Below are 26,398 nucleotides of genomic sequence, written 5' to 3' on the forward strand. Positions count from 1 at the left end.
GGCTGCACAAACACGAAGGACCCCAGCTGCCAAGGTGACACTGCGTCTCTGACCAGCTCGGTCTTTCTCTACCTTCCATCTTGTCGATGAGATGCCACGACCCAGCGCCGGGCTCTCTCTCCTCACTCTAAGACCATAATGTTGAAGAGTTGCTTGTCGTGTCCCCTCTCATTTATCTGTTATTTCAGACGGAGTCACACAGACAAACAGAGGGAGAGAGCTGTCTTAACAGCGCTCCCCGTCATAAATATAATGTCTCTTAGCAACCAATCCCAAAAGCAAACACGAGCTATTTTCTGCCAGTGATGGTCTGAGTTGCTGGAAGGCAATTTCTCTCTTTAGGTCATCCAAAGAGAATGTCATCAAAATCAACACTTGCCACAGTTGCAATAAGAGCAGCATTCATGTGAGGGTGGGCCACAGTTTCCTATGAACTAAACCTTTCCTATGTTTTCTGTATGGATACACACAGAGATACATCAGGACTTGCTTAACTCCTGCAGACATGTTTATTAATGCCCACATGTTCCCGATTCTTTTATCGACATACAATAATAACAAACTAAGAAAAAAGGGTAAAATGTGACACCGGCAGTGAGGATTGAGGCACAGAGCTGCCGAGTGATTGATGGCAGAGTGTCACATACGGCGTCTTTGTGAAACATTTGTTCAGACTAAGCCACAGCAAATGTTACCAATGCGTGAAAGACACAAAAGTTTATCTTAATGTCCCCGCAGCACAGTGCGAGCAGTTTGTTTCTCAATTACGTGGGGGTTTATGGAGCAGCACAAACTTGCCAGTGTTTTGTATATTTAAGCCAGAAGAAGTAAACTGCGGGGCTATTTATCACTGCAGCCGTTCGCTGACGTGTAATGCATTTGTCTCTATACTATAATCTCGTGAAGAGCCTGGGCTATTTGCATACATTAGAAGAGACTCCACACATTATCCGTGACAAGAAATGAATTTAGTACACGGGCCGACGACCTCGGGACTTTAAATATGAACACACCTCCTGACCCAGAATACATTAGGCAGTCGCCACAGTTACTTACGTTGCTGACATGAAAGTCAGGTGGAACATTCGACGGACTCGAGCTCGGCCGTCTGGTTTTAATAGTCTGAACACACACCGTCCCTTTGCACCTCTGTGGCTTTTGTAAATGTAATTAAGTCCAAAATTTATTCATTGGCTTGAAGTGTGAAGAAATGCAAAGGACAGAGAAGGTTGAATGTGGAAGGTAAGAACAAGAGGGAGGACGGGCGGTAATTCTCAGAAGAGCCCGGGACACAGGCTGTACAGTATGTGATGGAGCTAGAGCTGAAACAGAGACTGTGAGGTGTGTGTGTGTGTGTGTGTGTCCGAGAGGTGTACCGTACAGTCTCAGATTATATAGAGCAAGGATTAGCATCTCTCCACAGTCAAGGGATCAGTGTGAAATTGCATAGGTGTGCCACAGTAATTTTCGCCGCTGTTAGGCCGCCTCCTCCAAGGTGTGAAATTTTCACCCGATATGAGATAAACATTTCCACTGTGGCCGGCCAGTCTACTTTACTGGCTGGGTCTTTTCCCATCTGTAGTGCACTGAGCTGTTTATCAACACCCTGAAACTTTTAGTCCTCTAAACTTGTCAGGCAGCTTAGAATCCATCTTGTCAGACTCAAGTGGCTCAGACCATTCAGACTACAGCTAGAAGCAACTGCTTATTAACAAGAATGGTGGCTCCAGAAGAAGTTAGCATTGATACCGTATTAGCATCAGATGTTAGAGGAGCGAAAAGAACGGCACCGACGCCTTTCCTCCAGACCCTGATAGACAGATGGTTCGTCCAATCACCTGCCATGAATCTTTTACAAGGGCCCGCCCTTCTCGCAACAGTTCCCAGTAAATTCTTCCCAGATGGTTCTGTGTAACAAACCATCTGCGGCATCAGGTTAGTAGTCCTTACAATTGATTCAAATTCCATGACCAATGAAGGATGTCCAACTTTCCCATCAACCAGATGAAATACTTACACAATGTCATCTGTATCGCATGTTTTCTTATAAGGCTCAACAACATTTGTGTTTCTTTTGAGAAGCACATGTGTGCTATTTGGAGACACTCACTGACAATGTGTTTAACCACAGCTTTCAAGTGATTGATGTGTTGCTACACGACCGTAGCCACGTTTGTCTCATTGCACTGAAATTATGTTTTAAACTCTTTACTGATGGGAGAATTCAATCAGCATTTTAGAATAGAATATAGGACAAGATGGTGAATATCCCCTGTATGTTTAAAGGTCTTCTGCACAATTAAAGGTGCTAACTACCAGTTGATGTTAGCAGGTGTTAGCGGCCACCAGTGGATGTTAGGGACATAACTTCAGTTGTGCGCCTTAGCGTCATCAAGTGTTTTGGCCTTGTATGGCAGTACTATGAAAGTGATGTGGCCAGACATCATTAACCTTAATGCCTTTTTAAACTAAACACTGTCCCATTTTAGAACATGGGACAAGGTGGAGAACATCTCTTGTATGTTCTACCGCACTAATTCAAATAAAATATATTCAAGGTCAATCTTCCTTCTAGGTCTTTGCAGAGACTTAAAGTGCTGTAAACTCACCTGAGCATCATGTCATCACTTACTAGTTCTACACTGCTACTAAGTGAAAGCAAAAACGCGAACAGCACCGCAATCGACAAATACTTATTTACTGCTGATATATTAATATTGTATATGTTGTCCAGTTATTAACAAGAACCTTCAGGAATGTGTAGGGAAGTATTTGAAAAACAGTGTTTACTTCACGTACTTTCTCCAACAGATAACACTGGCAGCTTTATTTCTGTTACGTCAAAATACGAATCTAAGGGATCAGCATCGGGGTCATTTCATTATCAGCCTGAACAATCCTGTATCAGTCAGGCTATATTTCAGCAGCTCCCGAACTTATTTCAATGATAACACTGCATTGCCTTAGAGAGTGCAGACGCTGTAGCAAATTTAAGAAAACAAAAATGCAGTATCCTCAGCAAAACGCTGACCCTGGATCACCTTTGGAGAAAACATCATTTCACATCATCCTGTGTCCCCTCGTGAGAACAACGTACCTCAAACTTTATGATGAGATGTCCCTGATAAAAAAAAAGACCATTACCCAACTTTTATTGGTGGCATGACTTTCATTATTCTGTCTCTGCATTTCTATGTTTCTCCTGCATGCCTATTTAACACAGCCTGTCCAGCCAGTGCCATTTTAACTGGGGTATCTGCAAATAGTACTTCTGGGATGTCAGGAAATGTCTCCTGTTCAACTCTGGTGTTATTCATTTCCACTGAGAATGTTATCTGAAATGACTCCAGGAACTAATTGCAACAAACAGAGTTTTATGTAGAGACAGCTGTGGACATTTCATGCTTAATAAAATCAATGTCTCCACGTTCTGATTTTCATGTGTTCACATGAACACCGGAACAATTACAGCGAGTTATGCCAAAGAAAACAATTTCAACATGTGTCTATCGCATGGAGATCGTCCGGCCTTTTTTAGTCTGAACCAGGTTTTTGTCTAAATGCTGTGGTGAACATGAAAGTGGACAGTTTGAGCATAAACAAACGAAAAAAGGAAAAAAAAAGGACAAAGTAAACTCTTCCAGTAATTTTTTTCAGACGATATAAAACTCTTTCCAGGTGGGAGTTCATCCTCGATATGTGTCCACTGGTGAAAAACAAGAAATCAGATCAAACTTTTTTAGCCCAGCAGCCACTACAGCTGCAGCCTTTGATGGTCTTTATTCTTCATTTTAGTTTGATCTTTCTGATCTTCCTGCTGTTGCTGCCATCTCTCTTCCTCTCAGTGTTTGTCCTCGCAGAAGTCAAGTGGCTCTGAGTTCCTGTCCGCCAAAGTACAGGTGACACAGTGGACACCCGCAGGAGACAAGTAATGAGGTGCCCCGCCAGTCCAAAATCTGGTCTCCTCATCTGGCCTGTGCAGCAGGGGGGGGGACAAAGCCTGTTGCTACCTGACATCTATACGTGCAACAGTATGCTACTGATACAAAACCCAATGTAAATGCAGCATGTTAGCTGTGTTGTGAAACTGCTGCTGATATGATCTTTAAAACAGACGAGAAACTGTCTCATTCCTTTTCCTTTTTTAGTCATCACTGCTCGGCCCTGAAATGTCTAAACTGACAACTGACAACACTGATAACAGTTCTCTGCTGCTTGGATTGAAACAAGCTTAAATATTTTGACGTACGATCAGTTCAGATCATGGCTTAACTTCATTCAGACTTGTTTTCTCCGACCAACAGTTCTGCAAAATCCTTTCTTAAACACAGGTTGGGCCTTTGATAACATATTATGAGAAGGAGCAAGGCAGATGATACTATTGTAAATATCTGACCTGCTCATTTAAGAGCAGCTTCATATAAGAGCTCATATAAGAGCAGGTCAGAAGAACAGATGACGTTTAATTTGAATATGGGCCACATGTGGTTGAAAAGTCACAGTTTACAAGTCTGCAATGTTTTATAAGCATTTCAATAACGACACATCAGAGTGACGCAGGTATTAAATAAAGGTTCAACTTAAACTTAAAAAGCATATTGTGTCTTTCATCAGCCATACTGTCAAAAGTCACCAATGTGTCCTTTTCTCAGCTTTTAGACATGTATCAGTGCCTAATGGGAAATAAAAATTCAAATAAAAAAAACATAAAGGATAAAAATGTGCTCTTAAAAGTAATAAAACAGCTGAGCTTGAAGTCTTTAGTAACTTTAGTCTTGAGTCTTGGCATGTGTCAGTCCCCACACTCTCTGACAGCAGGTGAGCATTATTCACTCTTCCAGCTGACTGCAGGTCTGCCACCCGCCACAGGAGAGCATGCTGGGAAGTGGGTCACTGTCGACACCGTCTGTCTCCCACACATATGCTCCACCAGCACCCTGTCTGCCCCCAGGCGAGACATGACACGTCAAAAAAGAACAGAGTAGACAGCGTCACAGTGCGCCACCTTACCACAAAAATCACTGGAGTCGTTTTTGCAAAGTGGACATGCAACAAGTTGTAACGTGTGAAACTTCACCCCCGTCGTGTTTGCCCATGATGGACTGCTCCAACGGCGAGGGGAAGCATCTCTGGTGGTCCAGAGGCTGGCGACTGAGGCCGGCCACATGAGGCTTTCTCCTGCAGAGTCAATACTCGTGTGATGAAGCGAGACTGAGCCACTCTGTCGGCGGCAATTTCCAAGATGAAATAAAAGCAAACTATACTCCCTGGATCAATGTGTGTGTGTTCTCTGCTGGGAGGCGGGGAGAACGTGGCGGATGAAAGGCGGCGGCGTGGTCCTGCTTGAGGATAACCGTTGGATCCATGGGAAGGAGCTGCTCGATCGATGGTAATCAGAAACCTCGTGACATTTTTTTAAGGACTCGGGGCTTAAGCACTGGTGTAATGGTTTTTGGCAATTTAACCTTGTGCCCTTCGCAAATAACATTTACCTTCTGGGCATTTGGCTTGCGCTCTCCACACGCAAAGAGACGGCTCGCATTGGGCTGCGTCCCCGCTATTGTGCAGATGTCTGACCTGTGTTCTTCAGTGGGGTGTGTAAGCACTCGGGCCGCTCTGCGATCTGAACGTAACAAAGCGCTGCCTTGCTCTAACAGGGGTCATTTCATGGCTTACTGCCTCACTCTTGTTTCATCTTGCCACCAGGAGCACGGGCCATTTGCATCGCTGATATACACAGGCAGCAAGCGGCAGCAGATGTAATGAGGTTGAAAACATCCTTGTTGTCGTGGAAGGCACTTTTTTTACGTCCCCTCAGAGCCATTATGCTCGGGTTGCTAAACAGATATTTGCCATTTGAGGGGTGGTTTCATATAAAGTGGACATGTTTTTGCATAGGAGGGAAAATCAAAGAGAGCTGCAAAAGTGCATTGTTGTTCTGTTTCATAAAAGCCTACCCGTTCAGAGCTGTGGTGGATCTGGACAAGTCAGGGCACATTTTGTTCCGAATCTGTTGAATAATGCAGTGCTGTGGTTGTTGAGCTGAGATTATCCGTTTGTTATTGCCACCACATGTTGTTGCTTTTACTTCCCAGCATTGTTGTTTTTTTAATGTGTAATGAATGTTGAACCCTTTCACACTTGAGAGGGAGAACTTAACCGTCTCAGAAGTCGCAGCTCTGGCTCGAACAAAGAGGATACTATTCACCATATGGGCTCCACTACGGGCTTAATGCTGTGTGATTGATTCGAACTGGCCCGGTGCTATCGCCTGCGAAAGTTATAGATCTGTTAAATTATAGAGGGCAGCCATAACTCTGTTAAAGTCATCGCCCGCGGTGCTTCCTCTGATGTGACTAGAGCGCTTAGTGTTCCACCTTTATAGGAAAAGTAATCAATTAAATCCCATCAAACGAGGCCTCAGAAAATGGAAACTATCTCCAGAATGTTCCACACAGCAAGACTCTGCCTACAGTATCCTGTGCAGCTCTGAAGCCACGGACGGAAAGCTCCTGAAATATGCTCGGCCTCCTGCGTTTCCCATCTTAGCGTCTGTCAAGCAACGCAGTCTGGTATCTGCATAGAGGTTGTTGACCTGGGAGAAGATACAAAGACAACACACGGAGGGATCTGTTTTCCATTCCACAGCTGCCTATTGTCATTTCCAAAATGGACGCTCTACATCTCCTCAGGCACATCTGTTGTGGAAACCATGAGGTTGGAGCGCTGCTTTATTTCACTTTCATCTTTCCCGTTTGCCAGAAATCATGACAGAGGGTATTAACATAGTTAGCGAGTGGAGTGGAAAGACACTTGTGGGATAAACCTCCAAGTAACGTCGCCATCTTCTGTCATTGAGAAACAAATGGTCATTATATACGTTTCCAAAAGTTTCCCTTCCTTAGGAAACTTTTTATCCCCTCTTGAAATCCTTAGTTTCCACTTTTCGCCCCACATCCCACTGTCACTAAACATTCTCCAAAGAGCTTCCACAGTTCACCCGGTGCCTTAGGAAAACTTTGAACTCTCAGTGACATTTAATCACACTCACTTATTAATCTCACCCTGTCCGTGCTGTCAGCATAATGCAGTGGTGGTTTCCTATACTGCAGCCCGGGCTGTTCTCCTTCTTTGCTTTTCTCTTACGTCTCTTCGAGAAACGAGTGATCACTAAAATGCAGCCAGATGTTGGAAGTGTCTGAGGTACCATTTTTTGCTCGACTGAGGCAAAACTCCGCTGCGAGCCAACTGGCGCGCCGGGCTTCAGGGAAGTGGTTCAATTACGTCTGAACAACCGAGGCTTTAGTGGTAGATGAGCAGTGGCGGTCCAATCTGCAGAGTTACCAACACACAGAGCAATTAGGGTACACACGTCTGTTGCTGTGGACTACCTGTCAAACTAGTAGATTAGTTAACTAGTACACCAGAGGCTCTTGGTCCTGGTTCATTGTGAGTTCAGCAGGTTACATACTAGAACATGATCTTCCCTCGTGAGCCCCCTGGTGTTGATTCGAGACGTAAAAAGAAGCTGAGCCCCTCTGGTCCTCAAAAAGAGGAGAAGGATCAATAACGCTAGATACAAGTGGCCCCTAATGACCACTAGAGGAGTGTGTTGCCATGACAAACTGCTCAAACTGCTCAGTTCAAGGAATGAACGGCTCAAAGAAAATAACTGACTGTGCAAAATCTCCAGTGTCAGTAAGATATTAGGAATTATCCACTCAAACTGCAACACATATACTTTTGAGAAATAAACTAAGTGGTAGTTAGAAACCAGCAACATTCTGTCAACTGAGGTCGTGCACTCTGCTGTGACACTTTATATTAAGGTTTTCTCGCAAAGATCTTCATCCAGATTTAAAAACCACAATATAAGGAAAGGGACTGTCTCTCCTCTTCTTCATCCTCTCTCTGTTGGCCAGCTAAAGAAATCACAGCTTTACTATCAAATGGTTCAATGTCTTTTTGGCTGAATGACACTAAAATGGTGATTTGACAGCAAATAACACAAGCTACCTGTTGACCATGTGACCTTCTCTGCTGTGCCAGAACAATAATCAGTAGTAAATCATTTATAATCATCGTCAACTGTAAGCAAAATGTATATTTTACCATTTGAATTTGCAGTGTGAAGACTCAACGGTACTCATGTCTGAAACAGCTGAACAAGAGGAACCAGTGGTATTTTGTTCATCAATCTACCATTGTGTTTTTACTAATGTAAGTGCATTATGGAAAACAGATGCAAGCCAAATGCAGGGTTAGAACAGTTGCCCTTGTCGTGATTAATATTCAATCATGTGGGATGGTGACAATGACAATGCTTCACCTCATTAAGTGATTTGGAAGCTGAGGAACATCGGGCCGGTTCACAGGCCGTCAAAGCGCTGTGAAAATAATAACGATGTTGAGAGGCGGCCAACAATGGTGAACGGGCTAAATTGGAAAATCACGACCAACTAACACTTCACACTGAGGCGAGATTCCCCCGGGTATCAGGGGCGATGAGATCAAAATGACAATATCACACAGACAATAGATCTGATTAACTCCACCCCGACAAACAGAAGAGCTCCTTTGGTTTTTTTTGTGATTTCCATATTACTATTGTTCCCTCAGGTCGAGCTTATTATCTGTGACGTCTTTTATTGTTCGTGTGCTTCAGTCTCGTCTCTCTATCAAAGACTAGCAACCTTTCTGTGATATATTCAAGAAAAGAATCTTGCCTGTGCTCATTTTCTCTGAAGGCATTTCCTCTTGATCAATAACATTATAGCAGCTCATAGAGGCTCAGAGACTTTTACAGTATAGATAACACCAGTCATTTAGATCATACAGTCGCTCCTGCAGCTTTTAATGTGTTGAAAACTGAGATATCAGCTGGTAGAGAAAAACGTCTTTCTCAAACTAATTCTTTCTGAGTTTCACTTCTTTCACCAACACCAAATATGTAGATTTTAAATGACAGGAAGTCCTTTGCATGTGGTTTTCGCTGCATGTGTTGAGCAAAAAAGTTAAAAAATCTCTAATGTTCCAGCCGAGGATTTTCCATAAACTCACGTCTTTCTGTATTTCTAAAAGGCCTTGAGAAATGTCTCTGAGCAGACAGGCTGGCAGAGAAAACTGTACCCTTCATTACATGCAAAACAAATCCTGTACCACCACAGACCTTTGTTTTTATCTTGTACCCCAATGAAATCAAATCTAAAGAGCAGCATATGGACTCATTCATATTCTCATCACTACACCGTATTCCTGTGGGACATAAGGATAATTATCATAATCAAACAAGACCATTATCAAGAAAACTAGCAGCCTCCGGCAGCATTGATGCCATGTCTTACATTGTGAGCTATAAGGTCAATGTGGTGATTATTTTATGTTACAAAATAGGAAGTGGGCACTGTTTGAGCAGAGGAAAAGCAGCCTGTCACGCAATCTAGATTTGCATAAGGACTGGAAGTGGGGGGAACAATTAACCTGGCTCTGTCTAATGTGTGGCACGTTCACTCCAATAAGACACCGCTCCAGGCTGAAGCTGAGGGAGCCAGGCTAGATGTTTCCCTAGATACATAGAGATACTTAAACAAGTAACGTCCGACCATATTTCACATAAATGAGGACGTGCACCGTGAGTTTGATTTCAGTGACCTGCCTTCAATTTAAAAGCATAAAGAACAAACGAAGAAAGGTCAATCCAGTCCTCGGAGAAAGACAGATGGTTGCTAAATGAACAAATTCCACCCATTATAAAGAAAAGCTGGTGGAAGGTTGCGGCCAATTAACGTGCACCCGAGGGTTCAGATCTGGACCGGGGTCCCAGAAATACCCTGTTTTATAGAACCTGACTGTTGTTGAGCAGTTCCCTGTTGCCTAGCAGGGCCCCTGGTTAGCACATACTGAGTTCCAGAGGAAACCGTGTGCTACTGTCTTTCATACTCTGTATCGCTCTCAGCTTTATTCACGTCTCAGTGAAAATGAACAAAGAAAGACTGAGGGCAGCGAGGTATCAGGTTTCTCCGCACTAATCTCTGTAAATCCATGGAACTTAATCCTAAACTAACTCCACGAGAATCAGGTTATAAATCAATTTTCCACGCACTTGCACCTTTTGTAATGATGTTTGATTAATTTGCTGGATTTCTTGCTCATTATTGAATAAATTATCGTCGTTACATTAAATGTTTTGCTCTGGCCCTTTCCGACGCAGAAACAATCCACAGGATGTTCTTGTCAAAGTGACTGGAAGAGAACCAGAACTATCCCTCGGCCAAGGGGCCCACAAATAACACCAGAATTAGAGATGAGAAAAACGTTGCTTTGCTCCAGGCAGCATGTTTATCTGAAGGGGGCGGAGAGTGCGTTTTTTCATCCAAGGCCAAGCTCTGGTCTCTGTGATCAGTCGGCCATGTTGCGGAGGATATGCTTATTATGTGGTTGTGTGCGAGCCTTGTTTGTTGTGACCTTGAGGGCTCTTCCCATGGCGCGATGGGGCTCTGCGAAACGAGAGGAGCGACCACAGGATCCGCCCCGGGAGGGGGAAAAAAGTGACCAAACGCTGTCAAACTGTGCATTTTCTCCTGTCTTCTGGTCGAGCCTACACAAACACTTTCCCAGTATCACAGGATTTTTGACACACATTACACTGTGTCTCTATCTGTCCGACTACGTCTTAATCTTCTCTCCAGTTCCTGCCCATCTCAACTCTGCCTTTTCTGTGGCTGCACCACAGGACTTCTGTTTTCTCTCTCTATATGCACACTACCATTAGCGTTACAAATCCACAGGGACCCATGCAACCTAAATCGATACTTTAGTCACAAATATGTATGTGTGTGCACATACTCGACTCTGTTAATTCTACATATGGACGCGACGCGGGAACCCACTCACTTCCTCCTTGCAAGCTAATGGGCAATCGTGGTTTGGAATAGAGCAGACGCTTTACTGCAATCACAACGCGGACCAGAAATACCCCATTAATCTGAGGGCAAGAGGAGCGCTTCACACTGCTGCTGTGGGAAGCATGTGAGAAGTGGCTGGTGTGGGTTTTTTACGTCGGCAGACACTTCCTGCAGCAGCTCTTTTGGCTGTACTATTTATGCAGACATGTTATATTCGTCCACCCTGAAGTCACAGACTGTATAACAAGATGGACAACATGTCAGGTCTAAATACACATGCTGCCATCTTATGCCAAAGACGGTAGCGAGGTCCCACCAAAACACGGGACTGTTGGAGCGATTGAGCGGGAGTCAAATATAATTTGAAGGTTAAAATGAATCTATACTAATTCAAGTTTGTACTTCTTCTCACTCTTTTTCAAATAGGTAGTTTAAATCATTTAATAATTCCTCATTACCGTTTGTAAATAATGCTTTTTTACGTTTTTTTGTTTGTATAATTTCTCTTTTTTAAGTTACATGTTCTAAATAAATCAAAATGAAGGAATTCTGTAATTACTATTTGTGTGTATTCGACAAGATGGATTTGTTTACCCTCATTCCGAGAGAGAGAGAGAGTGAAAAAAGAGCGCGCACTAGAATAAAAGTGCCCTTCAACTCCTGTTTTGACGTCTCTCTAACATATTTTTACAGACACTGACATTGCAACTCTCGTGAAAGGTGAACTGTTGCTGGCATGGTGTCAAAATGATGGACTGCCTCTTTTGCTGTGAACCATGTGCAGCTCGTGGAGAAAATAGATGAGACACTGAATCTCTTGAGGAGCGGCGCGTAATTTGTCCGTGTCCCATCCACTAACATGGAAGAGGTGGGGTTTAGGACTTACAGTACACTGCAGCCAGCCACCAGGAGGGGATTGAGACACTTTGTTCAACAAGGCCGGTCCAACAACTGACAAGATAAGTTATATTTACCAGTTGAAGCTAAAAGTAGACACAGACTAGAACGGCAACAATGTGGAAGCAAAGTCACGAAGTGTCAACGTTCATAGTTTCAAAACAAGGAGGCGGTCTGAAGCCTTGTTTTGAAAACTACCTTCACCCGACATGTCACGATACAAAAGGGGTAGTAGAAAAACAACATTCTGCTTCCAAACACATCAGGGATCTGTTGCCTTCACTTCTCACAATGAGACACAGAGTAAATGTTAGAGTTATTACTCGCCTGTCAAATGGAGCATGAATGCCTTTTACATTTGCACCACTTTTCCGACATGTTTATTCATTGTGCAGAGGAGGAAAGGAAAACAATAGAAAGTAGTGTGTGTGTGTGTGGGGGGGGGGGGGGGGGGGGGGGGGGGGGGGGGGGGGGGGGGGGGGGGTTCTCTCTATTCCTTGTTTACAATTTCATTTTCATTAAAATGGAATTACAGATGTAGAGAGAGGAGTTCTGGTTCATTATTCTTCCAGAGTGATGCGTGGTCAGTGACTGTAGCACTTTTGGAGTTTAGTGTCCATTACTAATGCACCTGTTTGCCCCTACTGTATCAGACAGGGGGGGTGTGCACTTGATGAGAAACACTTTCAAGTCATTGCAGGAAGGTCACAGGTCTGAACCCGACCCTGGACCAGCATGGACCTTTCCTCCCACTGCAGACATTCTCATCTTCAGGCAGTTTTTAGAGTTTAGCCTGCAGGTCTGGAGGAAAACTGGGCCTCACTCAAGAGCATGTTTATATTCTTATCTCAAACCCTTCTTGCATCTTTCTTTATATGTGATTTGTCATTCACCACATTCTCCTTTTTGGATTAATAGATTCCGGGGGCGCCTGTGGTGTCAGGCGGATGAATGTGCAACCAAAGCACACATCAACCGCTGTAAGATCCAGCAACTTAACGATGAAGTGGGAAATATAAAAGTAAGCCAACAACGATAAGAGGGAAGTCGGAAACAACTCCGACATCTGTGAAGCATCATAACAACTCCAGGAAAAATGGAGGAAGGCTGTTGAGAAGGTCGGGAGTCAACTTCCACCTATTTACATATACTTGATCTTTTTTAATCAGAGACGACTGGGGGTGTGAGGGAGTGGGAGGTTGTTTGGCACAAAGAGACGTACTTGCCGTCTTTATCTGGTTGATTTTGTGGAGTCGTACGAGCCACGTTTCTCAATCAGACGTAATAAATCGACCGTCTCGGCGTCTCTGCAGGACTCTCAGAACTGAAGACTGGCCAAAGCTGATGAGTCATATTTAATGACTGCCAATGACTGAAAACACGGCAAAGCCTGATGTATGCAAGGACAGCAGTGCTACTGTAGCATGTGCTGTGTGGTGACAGTGCTTGTCACAGGGAGCAGAGCAGGGTGACCTTGTGTTTAAAGGACTAAACATGTCCTGGTAGGGGGGGCACTGTAGTTCCCACCCCCACCTTCTTTTCCTCTTGAGTGAGAGCAGCCTGTGACTGTAACATGCACTTTCTCACATGAGACTATTCAGACGTCTAATAGACGTTGAGATACTGAACAGGTTTCTGTTTGATTTCTACTGTTTTGCCTGGAGAACAGTTTACTTCAGCCTCTGTAAATTAGTTGTGAGCAGAAAGTTTTGGTCAGAAAATAATATATATCACAGAAACTAGTCTCATACTCAGTTAACACAGTATCTTTATATAACCTGTGATGGTGAATGTTGTATAACAATGAGCTTTAAAATTGCAGTAGATACAGTGAGTGTGCAGTAACAGCTGAAGAAGAAATATTTTGCCTAGACTTCTTTACAAAAGATATTATATTTTTCCCTTTTTGCAAAAGAAAGCAACACAGGGGAAACAGCTTTCTATGTGAGCATCTGTGACAATAAATAAAATCTGGAGTGAAAAACTAGTTTTACTGCATAAATGCTGCAGAAGTAAAGACATCTCTTTAAAGTACTGCAGAGCATCAATAAATCCCTTTGCCTAAATAAATGCTGCTTGTATGGAGGCAAACTTTCAGTAACTTGACAGTTGTCAGGCTCGATGCAACCACAAACTGAAAAGCTGTTAATGTGTGGCAAAAACATGCAGGTGGAAGTGTAAAACACCTCCAGTCATCAGAGCAGATGAGGGAGTCACACCGCAGAGATAACCTGAGAGTGTGCATCTCAGGTCGGTCTTCCCTCATCCTCACTTTAATGGAATTCTGTGAGAACGCTTTGGACACAAGCAACCTGCTCAGTTATTACAGTTCAGTTTATCTCGTAGGAAATCACCAAATTATCCATCAAGCAAAAAAGTATTTCGCAGACGGGAGAATGAGCCAAAAGCTTGATGCAGTGCAGGATACTAATCTGTTAGAAGCTCCTCGGCCCGTGTGCAGGGGTACCTGGGTCTTTTTACACTTCATATTTTAGCACCCGGAGGATACAACCTCAACCCCATGACACCAGTGGAATAAATGCAACACTGATCCCATGTTCCATTATGTGGCAGGTTCAAGTCGGCATCAGTCATGAGCGAGTGCCCGTGTCTCTCGACCCCCCCCCGGGCACCGTGGCCCCCTCTTAGGAGCCCAGCTGTTGTGGTAATCCTGTTATCTGGCCTTAAAGGTGCGGCGGCGGCGGGGGGGGGGCATCATCCGGGCTGAATGTTGATGCAGAGCACTGGGTTAATACCAGGCACATCACCTGCTTTCATGTGTGTCAGCTTTAGCTCCGCAGCTACACGCGAGATCTGAGCAAATCCGTTTGGATGCGATCCAGACGCACTGGGGCGAACACAGGTGCCCTCGCACAGGCATTGTTATTGCTGACAGCTTGAGTCGAACAGGAGATACAGCGACGCACTCAAGGGGTACATCTGACGTTACATGCTGCGGATTGAACATGCATAATGTATGAAGCATCCGCCGTCGACATACGGACGCAAAGCTCACCCATGTGCATAGGCTGGGAACAATATGAACCCCGCTCACAATCAAATCATCTGGCAGTAGAATGCAATGGAGACGCAGCAGAGACACTTAAAAACCAAATCCGCCTCGATGTCAAGTGTTTATCTTCGTAGCTCTGACGCCGGCTCTGTTGAGTTCACGTCCTGGTGCCGCACCTGCTGAATACAGATACACCAAGGTATACTTTAAGGGCAGGTTTGGAATAAAAGCATCAACCACTACCAATTCGGTATTTTACATTCAGGTTTTGCTTCAGACAAATTGTTTCCAGCTGCCACGTCGCCTTTGCTTCGTGATTGCTTTATGACTCCATTTCTGCCCGTGTCACAAGCAACACGCTGCACTTTGACTACAGTCAGAGACACGGCCCAGGTCTCAAATCGCAAAATGATTAGCATTTATATGGCTCACACTGTTGGTTGCAAAGTAGATCCCTTATTCACAGGGTGTTTCTCCCCACGCGGGGATAATGGGATTCCATTTGCACACCTTGCACCCTGTTTGTGGCCTTGTCGCCTTTTACGACGAGGTGATATTTCAGCATACTGGGCTGCGAAAGACCCCCCATCGCGTAAAAAAAGGATTCAGGCATGTGCACGTGCTTGAACACGCTGCATGCAGGTGAAGGCAATCCATCTGATTTCCCCATCCGACTGTAACCATGTCCAAAAGCTGCGTGATTTAAAGGGGGGGGGGGGGCTAACAGATGTAATGCAGCTCAATCTCTGTGCCTGTACAACCAAGGCGGGAGCTGGAGTAGAAATTCGGGGAAACAAAGACTTTGGGCTCAAGCCGAAAAAACGCCCACTACAACTTTCCAAATAAACACAATATTTAAAATCCTTGTCTCTGATTCTGACTGTAAATACAGAACGAACTCCACTCCACTGGAGCAGCAACTACAGATAAACCTCTGGGTCTTCTTGCCAACTGACCTGACCACCCAAACATACTGTATCTCTGTGTGAGGCCCACTGTCACTGTGGTTGGATTGTCTCTAAGGAAACTGCAATGAGGGAGTATACTATGGATTATAATGGGGACACTACAAGTAATTTTAATTCGTGGACTGTTGCTCGCACTAGACTTAAAAAGCACAATATAAATATGGACCATTTACCAAAAGTATGTATCACCTATGCCAGTATAAGGTTTTGTTTTCACCGATATGTGCTCGCTTATTTCTTTGTCATCACTTTTCTTAACATTCAGCCTTTTGACATTTTATTTAGTTGCTCTCGATCTATAATAGACATATTTCTGGTGTTGAGATATACGAGTTTGTACAATTTGCATCCGATCCACTCAGTAATCTGGATTTGGTGGAAGGTTAGGTTTAGAAAATGCTCTAAAAGTGAAGATTATTATTCCATCTAGATGCATCTGCAGGGGAAAGTGATCCTAACTGTGTAACTAAATTACACCAAATGAATCCGAGGCTTGGATAAATGGTGTCATCATAGAGGTGTTTTATATGAGCGACTTAATGTGAGAGACTGCACGTGTGACTCATCAGCAACACATACATACAATACATTTCCCTTAACACCCCCCATCATCATCTCACCTTACAATGGGAGCTTAGAGAAACGCTGTATTAATGTTGAACGCATTGCCAAATCCAGTGCACACAAATCGGACAGTGGTCCAAACACAGGTCAAGCCGCAAACCAATTAGTTGTAGCTGTTAAGGTTTTGCGATCTGGCATGTTTGGGGTATGAAGATTTAGGGTTTCACATATCCAAGATTTGAAGTGGTAGACTTGTATTTTTCACTGCTGAGCTGACAACAGACATTTAATTACACCCCAATGTGGCAGGAACAAGGCACACTGCAGGCAAGTCACAAGGATGACTCCAGGATGTGCTTTAGCAAAGAGCAACAGACTTTGCATCTATTACTAATGTACATTATTCTTCCAATCCCTAAATATGAATATAAATTTATTTTGGGTCTTTTCTGGACTTAAAATAATTGAATGCGTTTTTTTTTTCATAGACAATTTTGGCCCGGGACAATCGTGATCCCTATTAGCTGCTTCCACTGTATATACCAAACTAGAATCAAAAAGAAAAAAAGCATGCACTACTTTTCAGTTATATTAGTGTAGATGTATCTGAAATGCATAGTCCACCCCCATCCCTGAAATCCTGTTCCTGTATAGACGTGGACATGTCAAAGATGTACTGCCTGTCTGTGGAATAGAATCAATTAGTGTAGCATAAAACATCACAAAGACAATCCGTGTAGATCACAGGTGGGGGCTTTAAAAACTGCCTCTCGTCTAATGTGTGCTTCTATAGGAGCGTGAACATCAGAAGCTCAGCAGGGACCTTGATCCAGTGCTACAGAGGCCATCAAGCAGCTGGATGTAGGACCTCTGGGGCTGTGTAGGGTCCACACCCGGCTGTGATCTTCAGTCAAGGTAGCCTCACCCGGAGCACAGTGGGTCTGCAAAGCTGTGGTCTCACGTATCAGACGCATCTCCACAGCGCTCGGTGGTAGCGTGCAGCTGTAGCGGTGCGGCATGCAGATGGAGCGACAAGCCGGCTTCCCAGCAGTGTCATGGGGTTCATTCCTCTCTGTGCTTGGACTCCTGCTCTCTCTCCTGACTCAGTTTTTCCACTCTTGCCCATTCCATTCCCCCCATGTCTCCCACAGTCTTCAGTTGGTATCATTTCGTCCTCCTCTCTCTGTCGAACTCTCTCTCTGGCATCTCCTTCTCGCTCCACTTTCTCTTGTTTTTTTTCATCTTTCACTCCCTCACTCTCCGTCTGACCTGGACGTCACCGCTCTCATCACTCTGCCTCTGAGGCTTCTTTCCGTGAATGCCACGCTTGTGACGCTGTCCTGTTTTGACATGTTTTCCCTTCTACTTTATTCAGTGGTCTTAACCCACTAATTCCTCGTGGAATGAGCTGCTGATGTACCACCTCGAGCCAAGTGTGTGTGCGTGTGTGTGTGTACATGTATTTGACGGTTGTGTTGGGAGAGCTCTTCAACGATGTCACCGCACTATTACCACGTGTGCCGAGAAAATTGAATGAAGAAGAATCAATCCAGTGGGAATCATCTCTGGCTACTATTATCCATGTAAAACATGGTGTGGATGTTCTGCAGCACTAAGCAAGATTTGATCTCCTGAGTCTAAATAAATCTGGAAGTCTGAAGCCTTTTCAGCAGCCCCAAAAGACTATAATGTTCATTACACCCCACAAACTGTTTTGTAGTACGGCAAAAAAACTGTTTCCTACAAATGTGCTGTAGTCAGGGCTTTGGGGCCCTTTAAATATGAAGGGTTTATCACATTTGAAGCATAAATAAGTACAGTACACTAGAAGACTATGAAGAATGTGAAGGAGTCAAATAGAAGGATCTGTCCTATGGGAACCATGAGTGTAGTTTTTCTTAGAATAAGATCATTTTGTGTGAACTAAGCTGAATTCAGACAAAACAATATGTCAGATTCATCCTATTGGGAGCATGAAAACATATCAGAGACATTTACTTAAAATGCAGGTCCACCAAACAACATGGTAAGAAGGTGTTTTGATTCTGTATTATTTTGCCATTGCTCTTTCAATAAAATTATTCACTCTAATTTGAAATGCTTTGGCCAATATTTTCCAATTGTGGGCATATTCCCACAGGGTAATGAGCAACTCCTACAACTTCATATTACAGCATTTTTATTTAGAAACTAAATGGGCTTATGTGTTGCTATTTCAGTCTAAAAATGGATTTGTGTTTAGTGTCAGAGAGCAGCTTCTTAAGGTCAACGTTAAAAGGAGGATCCCATGAGTACAGGTCGGGTTATCCCCTGTAATCGAGGTTGTCTGCCTCAGTGACAGCACAGCACCCTGCTTACATTCACATGTACCAACCTCTAAATATATTCCTCCCATCTTTCTTCTTCGGGACTATTCTTGGTCACAATTTGACTTTACTTTCTGTTTCGCATTATCCTCCTGTAGCCACAAATTACAACTTGCACCTTTAGCTGCGGGATGTTGTTTCCCCGACAAGTGTGTGGTCCCGCCGTACGTGCCTGTAGCTTGGGAATTAGTCCGTAGCGATCCACAGCAGGAATTCAACCTGTTGATTTCTATAGCGTCCACACAAAACACTTTCAGGAGCAGTTTTCAAATCGTAATGAATGCCAACAGGCTGTAGTCAGAGAAGGACATTGCCTTAGGATTGATCGTGACCAAATTGGTACATAAGTAGAGGCTAATATTCGGAGTCCAAAAGTGATCGGTCACTGTACTCGGAGAGCATTTTCGACCCTGCATGAACAAGGACAAAAAGACAGATGGACAGATATTTTTCCATCTCCTTTGTTAAAGCCAGAGAGTCCTACTTGGTTATTTAGCAATCGTTCACCACACGCTTTCATGATGATCTATAGGTTGCCATTTCACAGCGCAGAGTGGAGTGCAGCTGCCAGGTAAATTATTTAGACAACGCATGCTGCATGCTGTCACCGGCTACCGAGCTATTCCGTCCGCTGCTCTGACATCAGCACAACGATACAATGGCATGCATCAAATCCCAGAAATGCAACCCAACGTGGTATTAAATTATTCACTTATCTTCCAGCAGCCAGCCCCCCTGGAGCTTTAACACAGTCCATCATACATGAGAGCCCACAAGGGGGGGGGCATATGCAAAACAACAGCCTGGGGGGACGTATTGGTCGAAATGGTTAAGATAAACTCAATTAGGGATTTGTCAGAGCATAACGAAGGCTCACAGGTCATTGGCTGATGAGAAGACTTCCTGGATGAGCCTTAGCAACACAGCTGCAGCCCCTGTCTGACCATCCGCAACCAATCACTGTGTGCAAATGCTCCCTGTGGGTAAGGTGAGCGCCATCCATCTGAGAAAAAAGGGCAACGAATAAGAGGGGGAGGAAAAGAGAGTTTGATGGGTGGAAATGAAGGCGAGGAAACACTTTGACAAAACAATTCCAACAGACACTTTTTTTGGGATAGATTATAAACTCCATACAAATCAGGCTACATTTAAAGAACTATTCTGGATGTGGGATGGATTGGGGCAAAACTCTTACTAAAGAAGCAAACTAATTAAAAATGGCCACTGGAGAAGCTGAACTATGCAAAAGGGACCATTACAAGACTAGACAATGGGGAAACATACTGATTCAATTTCCTGCTAAGAGTGAGATGAGAAGTTTGATATCCCTCTTATGTCTGCACTGTGAATAGGACCCTCAAGCTAATCTAACATAACTGACCACTGGCTAGAGTCTAGCCAGTGGTCAGTTACGTTAGATTAGCTAGCTTGTCTCTGTCCAAAAGCAACAAAATCTGCCTGCCAGCACCTCTAACGCTCCCTGATTAACATGACATATCTTGTTTGTGGCCATACTAATGTGCAGGACTGCTTCTTGGCTGGAAAATAAGCTAAGCTAAAGGGGGGCTACCGGCCCAGACACGTAAATGATTGATAAATGTTGGCCATCATTTTCTGTGTACCACACATTTGGCACGCGTTTCCACCTTGAGTGTGAACCCTGCGGAACCCGGTGTGACTGAATGATGGCAACCAGGTCACATAAATAATCGTAAAAAGACGGAGCATTGCGCTGCCCTCATCTTTGCAGACATGATGTAAGTGCAGGGTTTCTGCTGTGCTCAACTATCAAGGCTGACAGAGTGGAGTTCGCTATGAGACTTTGGGGATGGGACGTAAACCGCCACATCAAGCAATTACAGCTCACGTCCCGGAGAAACCACAGAGACATCGCCAGGACTATTAAAAGTCTTCCAAGAGGATCTTCTCGCTCGAAACCATTTGTCTCCTAGCTGAAGGCAACAGTCAAGGGGGACAGATAGAGGGAGAGCTTATCTTTTGGCATGACACATCTTCCAACCAAAGCAGTAGCCAAAGTGCACCGAATCAATTCCCCCACCGGATGAATATTTGATGTCACTCTTTGCTGAATTTCAATTTCAAAAAGGAGGTTCCCTTTACCTAGAAATCCGCTTTCATTTTGTAGCCGCACCATAGAATATTCTGTTGGGGAATATGCTGCTCGGCACTTGGGTTTGTGTTGTTGTTTCATATGATGCATGTGTGTGTGAAAGGTCCAGGAAGTGTAGAGGTCTGTAAGTGTTTAGAAAGAGAGATCAAAAAAGGTAAGCATGGCTCCTCTAAGTGAGGATGAATTACTCTCTGATTGATATTTTGGTTTTGTCACATCCACTGCAGAGCCCTCCTTCCTGTGCCTTCTCTGAAAGGGTATAACATGCTGTTGCCTGGCAGCAGCAGCGGCAGCCACACGTCTCTGTGTGGCTTTAAAGAGTTAAAAAAAAAATGAGCTCTCCCAGATGGCACTCAGGTCTGAAAGGAGAAAACAAAAAAATGAAATAAAGTACAATCATGTTTTTATGAGATCCTAATAGTGCTACAAATGTCAGGACTGATGTATTACTGCATGTCCACTGCACTCAGATGTTGCCTGGACAATCATTACCCTTATCAAAAAGACTTCATTAGAGGAATCAGGTCAGAGGCACGGAGATGGAGCGACTGTGTGTGTGTGTGTGTGTGCGTGCGTGCGTGCATGTGTTTCAGTCAGTGTGTATGTCGCAGTCTATATACAGGTGATTATGAAGGGAGAATAGTTCCTCTCTTGGTGAGCTCTTGTTCTCAGTATCCTCTATCTTGTCCTCTATAGGCTATGTGTATATGTGGCCATGTGACTTCTGAACTGGGACACTGGTTGCATTGACCAAAAGGACAGAGGCGACGCCTGCTGTCCTCAATCCAACATTCCCCGCAGACTGAACTCAGTCTGACGCCTGAGCTCTCTCCATCAATCCAGCCACCACCGCCACAGATGAATCTGACCCTGTCGAGGTCACAGCACTGCATTCGGTGTCAGACTCAAAACTGGCCTCTGCGAAGCTCAACATTATCTAACCTAACTCTGCCTTCCATACTGGAACAGGAGATTATTGATGCACATGATATTTTGCCTTTCAAAAAACTAGTTATCTCATTTTTAAGGCTACTATTCCCCTTGTATACCCAGAGGAGCAAACATAAAAAGCATCACAAACAGAGAGTAAATATGTATTCCCCCGATGGGGCTCGGGTGGGCCCTGCCCACCGCCACGCCACACAGCCAAGATGAAAGACTGAAGGCGCTGAGGGGAAAGTAAAACTCCACCTTTCCCCCATTGTCTTTATAAATAGCTATTAGGAGATATGGAGCAAAGAAGCTACTGGGAATTCAGACAACACCAGCAATTGGATGAACATCAACTCTCCTTTTTGTAAAAAAAACAACAAGCCAGACGATAAACAAACCTCCAGCCCTTGGCTTCCACATACATCCAACCAGCAAACAGCAAAAGCCAACGCATTTTCTTTTTTGAAAGTGCAGCACACACACACACACACACACACACACACACACACACACACACACACACACACACACACACACACACACACACACACACACACACACACACACACACACACACACACACACACACACACACACACACACACACACGGCGGAAGATGAAAGAAGAGCATTTTGAAGCGGAATGACTTTCCTACCTTTTTCTGATCCTCCAGCTTCTGACTTGTTGACTTCTTGCCATGCTTGCTGGCTTCCGGTACATCCATCCCTGGTCCAAATAAAGAATAACTCCAGAATATAATCACGGGAATTAAGCTGAAGTGAATCCAGATGGCTACAGTTTGCCGACAAGGGCCTGTGTCCGGCTCACGCCCTCACCCGGACACAGGCGATCCATGGCAGGTGGTGGTTTGTAGTTAAAGTGAAATGTGTCTCTTGAACGTTATCAGCGCAGGGAAGTCTCTGTTGAATGGCACTAACGACAAACAGGTAGCGAAAGGCTATCAACAGAGCATCATAATGAAGACTGGAGTGATGAGGATTTTCAGTCTGCAGGTTGTGTAGATTTACAGCAGGATTACAGCTTCTCCCTCAATCTCTGGCTCCAGTACACAGTCTTCCCTTCATGTCTGGGGAAAGGAGAGAGAGAGAGAGAGAGAGAGAGAGAGAGAGAGAGAGAGAGAGAGAGAGAGAGACAACATTTGCTGTGATTCAAATGCACAAAAAGCCCAAAGAAAAAAATACAGTTTTAGCTGCACGATTATTGCAAAAGTCAACATTCCCCTTGGTGCTTCGCTGTACAAATGGTGGGGGGCATCTGCATATCAAAGTGAATGTTGCCATGGCGCTCAGAGACAGAGACTACTACATGCTGTTTGTTCTGTGGTGAGTGATTGTTTTTGATTGTTGTCTTTTTTTCCTCCAAACCTATTTTTCCACTAAAAACGTGGAGGGGGAAGGATTGAGTCATGCTGAGGTCGGGTAAACTCGCACCCTAGGATGGGTCCAGTGGAAAGATAACCACAGGATCGGTGGCTGGCCCCTCTGTGTCCTGTCTTTAGGGTCAACTTATCTGTATGTGTTACGAGCATCGTGCTCATCACAATGTCTCTTTTCAAAAAGGGGTGCAGTTATAGCACAATTCGTAACTGGGACACACAAACCTGCTGGTGAGTGGGCCATGCTTCACAAGTGTGGGTCAGTGATTTATTGTCTTACTGTCAAGTTGCCCTTGACAGAAATGGCTGTTCCATAGGTCACTTAACTCAATTAATTATACATTTTTAAAGCTAAATCATCATCACTGAAGATTTGTCAACTTCTAACAGTGAGTGATGAACCGTGAGCTGTAAAATTGGTACGGTCGGGAAAATGTGTTGAAAGTTTTATGGAAAAAACTAATATTTTACAGGAGGAAACAGGAAGGTGGTTCCTCTCAAGTCCGAACAAAGAAAAAAACAGAGATTCTATTGGTCTGTGAGGCTGAAATGCTCTGCTAACTGCACAGCTATCCATCCCCAGATATTTATTTCTGAACCACCACCGTCAATCTGCTGGTGACATTTATAAAGTCAGGAGATCATCCAAAGGGACAGAAGATTTATCCCCTGGGAAATGTGGCTGTTTGACCGACGTGTCCCTGCATGAATTTAATCATTGTTAATTTTTACTATGGACCGAAGTGGTGATTGACTGACGAACACTGCAATCCCCACAGTGAGTAATAGGAACAGTAAAATATTGAATTGAGGCATTTGCTAATCGGTTTCAAATCCCTGATTTCAAGGAGGAAAAATAAATATCAAAATGACATTTGGCGCATAAACCTACTGATTTTGCTCTGAGGGCAAAACATAGGGACAGACTTAATTCTACTCTATTGAAAATGCGGCATACAGTCCTATATATAGTTTCCACACACACAGAAATACAATTGCATTGTCATTTAATCAATAGCTCTCTGCACAATTCAGCCACCGAGCTGGCCAATCAAACGCTCCAATAACCCCTCAAGGTAAATGCACTGTGAGACTCGTCGTTGCAGAAGAGAGCCTCCCCAGCCGACCAGCGGCAGGTCGTCGGGGGGAACCGGACTCGCATTCGCCATCCCCCTCCTCTCCTAACACCGACCAAACCCTAACAGTTTGCTTTGCCACTGAATGCTCGCCCAGCTCCAGAGAGCCACAACACCGCAACCCTGTCAGTCACTTAAGGCCAATCGTGTCAAGTGCTGCCAACTCAGAAGTGGTTCTTAGGGGACATGTAGCGCGTGATGGAGCCCAATGAGATTTACCACTCAAACTCAGTGTTTGCTGCTGGCAATAAGATGTGAAAAGCCCTACTTCCAAGTACCATAGGGATATGCTGCTCCATTATGTAGTAGCCTCCAACAATAAGCAATGTAGAGGGAATATTAGCAGCAATCAGTGAGGGGAACCATTAGGCCGGCACTCTCCGAAGACTTGAAACACCAGAGCTTTTGGCAGAGGTACTAACACTGCATTCCAGAAATGCTAAACTTGCTAAACGCACAGCTGTATTGCTCCTAGACTTCCCCATTCCCCTCAACGGTGGAATTGTGTGAGGGACTTTCTAAACGGATGCATACTGCATGAGAGCTAATTTGGCCCTTTTTTTTCTTCTTGAACATTACAAAGGAAACCTCACCGGGAACAGCATGGCATACTTTCGGGTTTGCTGCAAGGAGAGGGCTAGCTGCATGGCATTGGCTGTCATAGAGTGACAAGATGGCCTCCGATGTAGGCCACTGGGGTCAGAGGTCATTCACCATCTGTTTTGCCTGACAAGCAACAGCAGGTAGAGAGCACCCTTATCAAGGAAGCAGGGTCTCTGCAGAACAAAAACCTGACAAGAGAATGCATCTTGTGCAATGCAGTGGGAAAACTACACTGCAAATTGATTAGATACCATTATTTGTACACAGTCCTTTGCATTTCAGACCATAATATAAACCTACAAGTATAATACATAACCATGTACTGTCTGGTTTGTCAACATGATGACAAACACATGAAACGCTGTCGTCAAACCATCAAGTCCAAATCACAACTCGAAGGCAATTTATTGGATTACAATTTACCGTCGTTATTCAAACAACATGTAGCCAACTGTCGCTCCATCTCGGTCACTCACCAGCTGTCATTGTCTTTCTCAAAGCATCAGTAAAGCAGTTCCAGACTTTAATTCCAACGCAAAACAAGCTTTTTCGGATATGAAAGCCAAGAACACTACAGTGGCCAAGTGCCCGGGAATAATGACCTGAAGGGAAACAAATGGTGTGGCAGGAAATATTCACTGTGTGTGACTCAGGCAGGAATAATCCCTCATTGTCTTTTAAATCCCTTTGTGTCTTTTAAATCTCTTCTCAAAACATTTTTATCGCAAAGTTGACATATAATTTACATTATACTCCTGTCTGTTTTATGAACAGATTATCCGTCTTCTGTTTGGTTGTCTTTTCTCAATTTTTCTTCCCACGAAGCACTTTGAAAAAGTTATGCATGAATACATTTTATTATTTGAATAATGTTTTTTATTTTTCACAGCCGTTATTTAAAATTGTGGCAGTAGGAAAGTCTCAGGCGGTGGTTCTGTTCGACTGATGTCTCAGTTATTCAGGACAGTGAGCCTGCATGCATGATACCAGGTCCCTGTGAGCAAAGCATGTTAACCTCATTATTTAAACCTAATCTAAACTTTATCCTACTGTTTCATGTCAATACGTCTTCCATGAAAAAGGCTGCATGTGTGGTCTACAGTCATATTAACTAAGATAATGCATAATGTTGTTTTTAACATGAAGTGAGTTTAACACTGTCCAGGAGTTCAGACAGAGAAAAGTCAACCTTTAAATTAGACTTAGCTGGTTTGCCACAGAAAAAAAATAAATAAAATGTATTAAATATTTAAAAAAGCATAAAAACAGAGAAGGAAGAAAGTGATAACAACTATGACATGCAAGATCTAATTAAAGGCTGAAGTAGAGAGAAAAGTTTGGTTGTTGGAAACCTCAAATGAACTTGCTGCAGATGATCCCAGTGCTCTAGAGAGGACAGAGTTAACTAGAGAGTCAACTGTGTAACTATGTAAGCAAGAAAAACACTCACCATTATGTTGGTGTTTTTAAACCAACTGGTAATAAG

General features: G+C 43.9%; 1 protein-coding gene across 2 annotated transcripts in view; it reads right to left on the reverse strand.

Moving 5' to 3' along the window:
- nav3 (neuron navigator 3) overlaps positions 1 to 26,398 on the reverse strand; it is a 308,358-nt gene that overhangs the window by 267,744 nt on the left and 14,216 nt on the right. For both annotated transcript variants that reach the window (XM_034578815.1, XM_034578814.1), the window contains exon 2: positions 22,433 to 22,864. In XM_034578815.1, the coding sequence (XP_034434706.1) occupies positions 22,433 to 22,501 (69 nt within the window). In that variant the 5' untranslated portion in view covers positions 22,502 to 22,864. The remainder of the gene's footprint in view (positions 1 to 22,432; positions 22,865 to 26,398) is intronic.

This window comes from Hippoglossus hippoglossus, chromosome 23 (genome assembly GCF_009819705.1).
Source record: "Hippoglossus hippoglossus isolate fHipHip1 chromosome 23, fHipHip1.pri, whole genome shotgun sequence".
NCBI classification, from domain to species: Eukaryota; Metazoa; Chordata; class Actinopteri; order Pleuronectiformes; family Pleuronectidae; genus Hippoglossus; species Hippoglossus hippoglossus.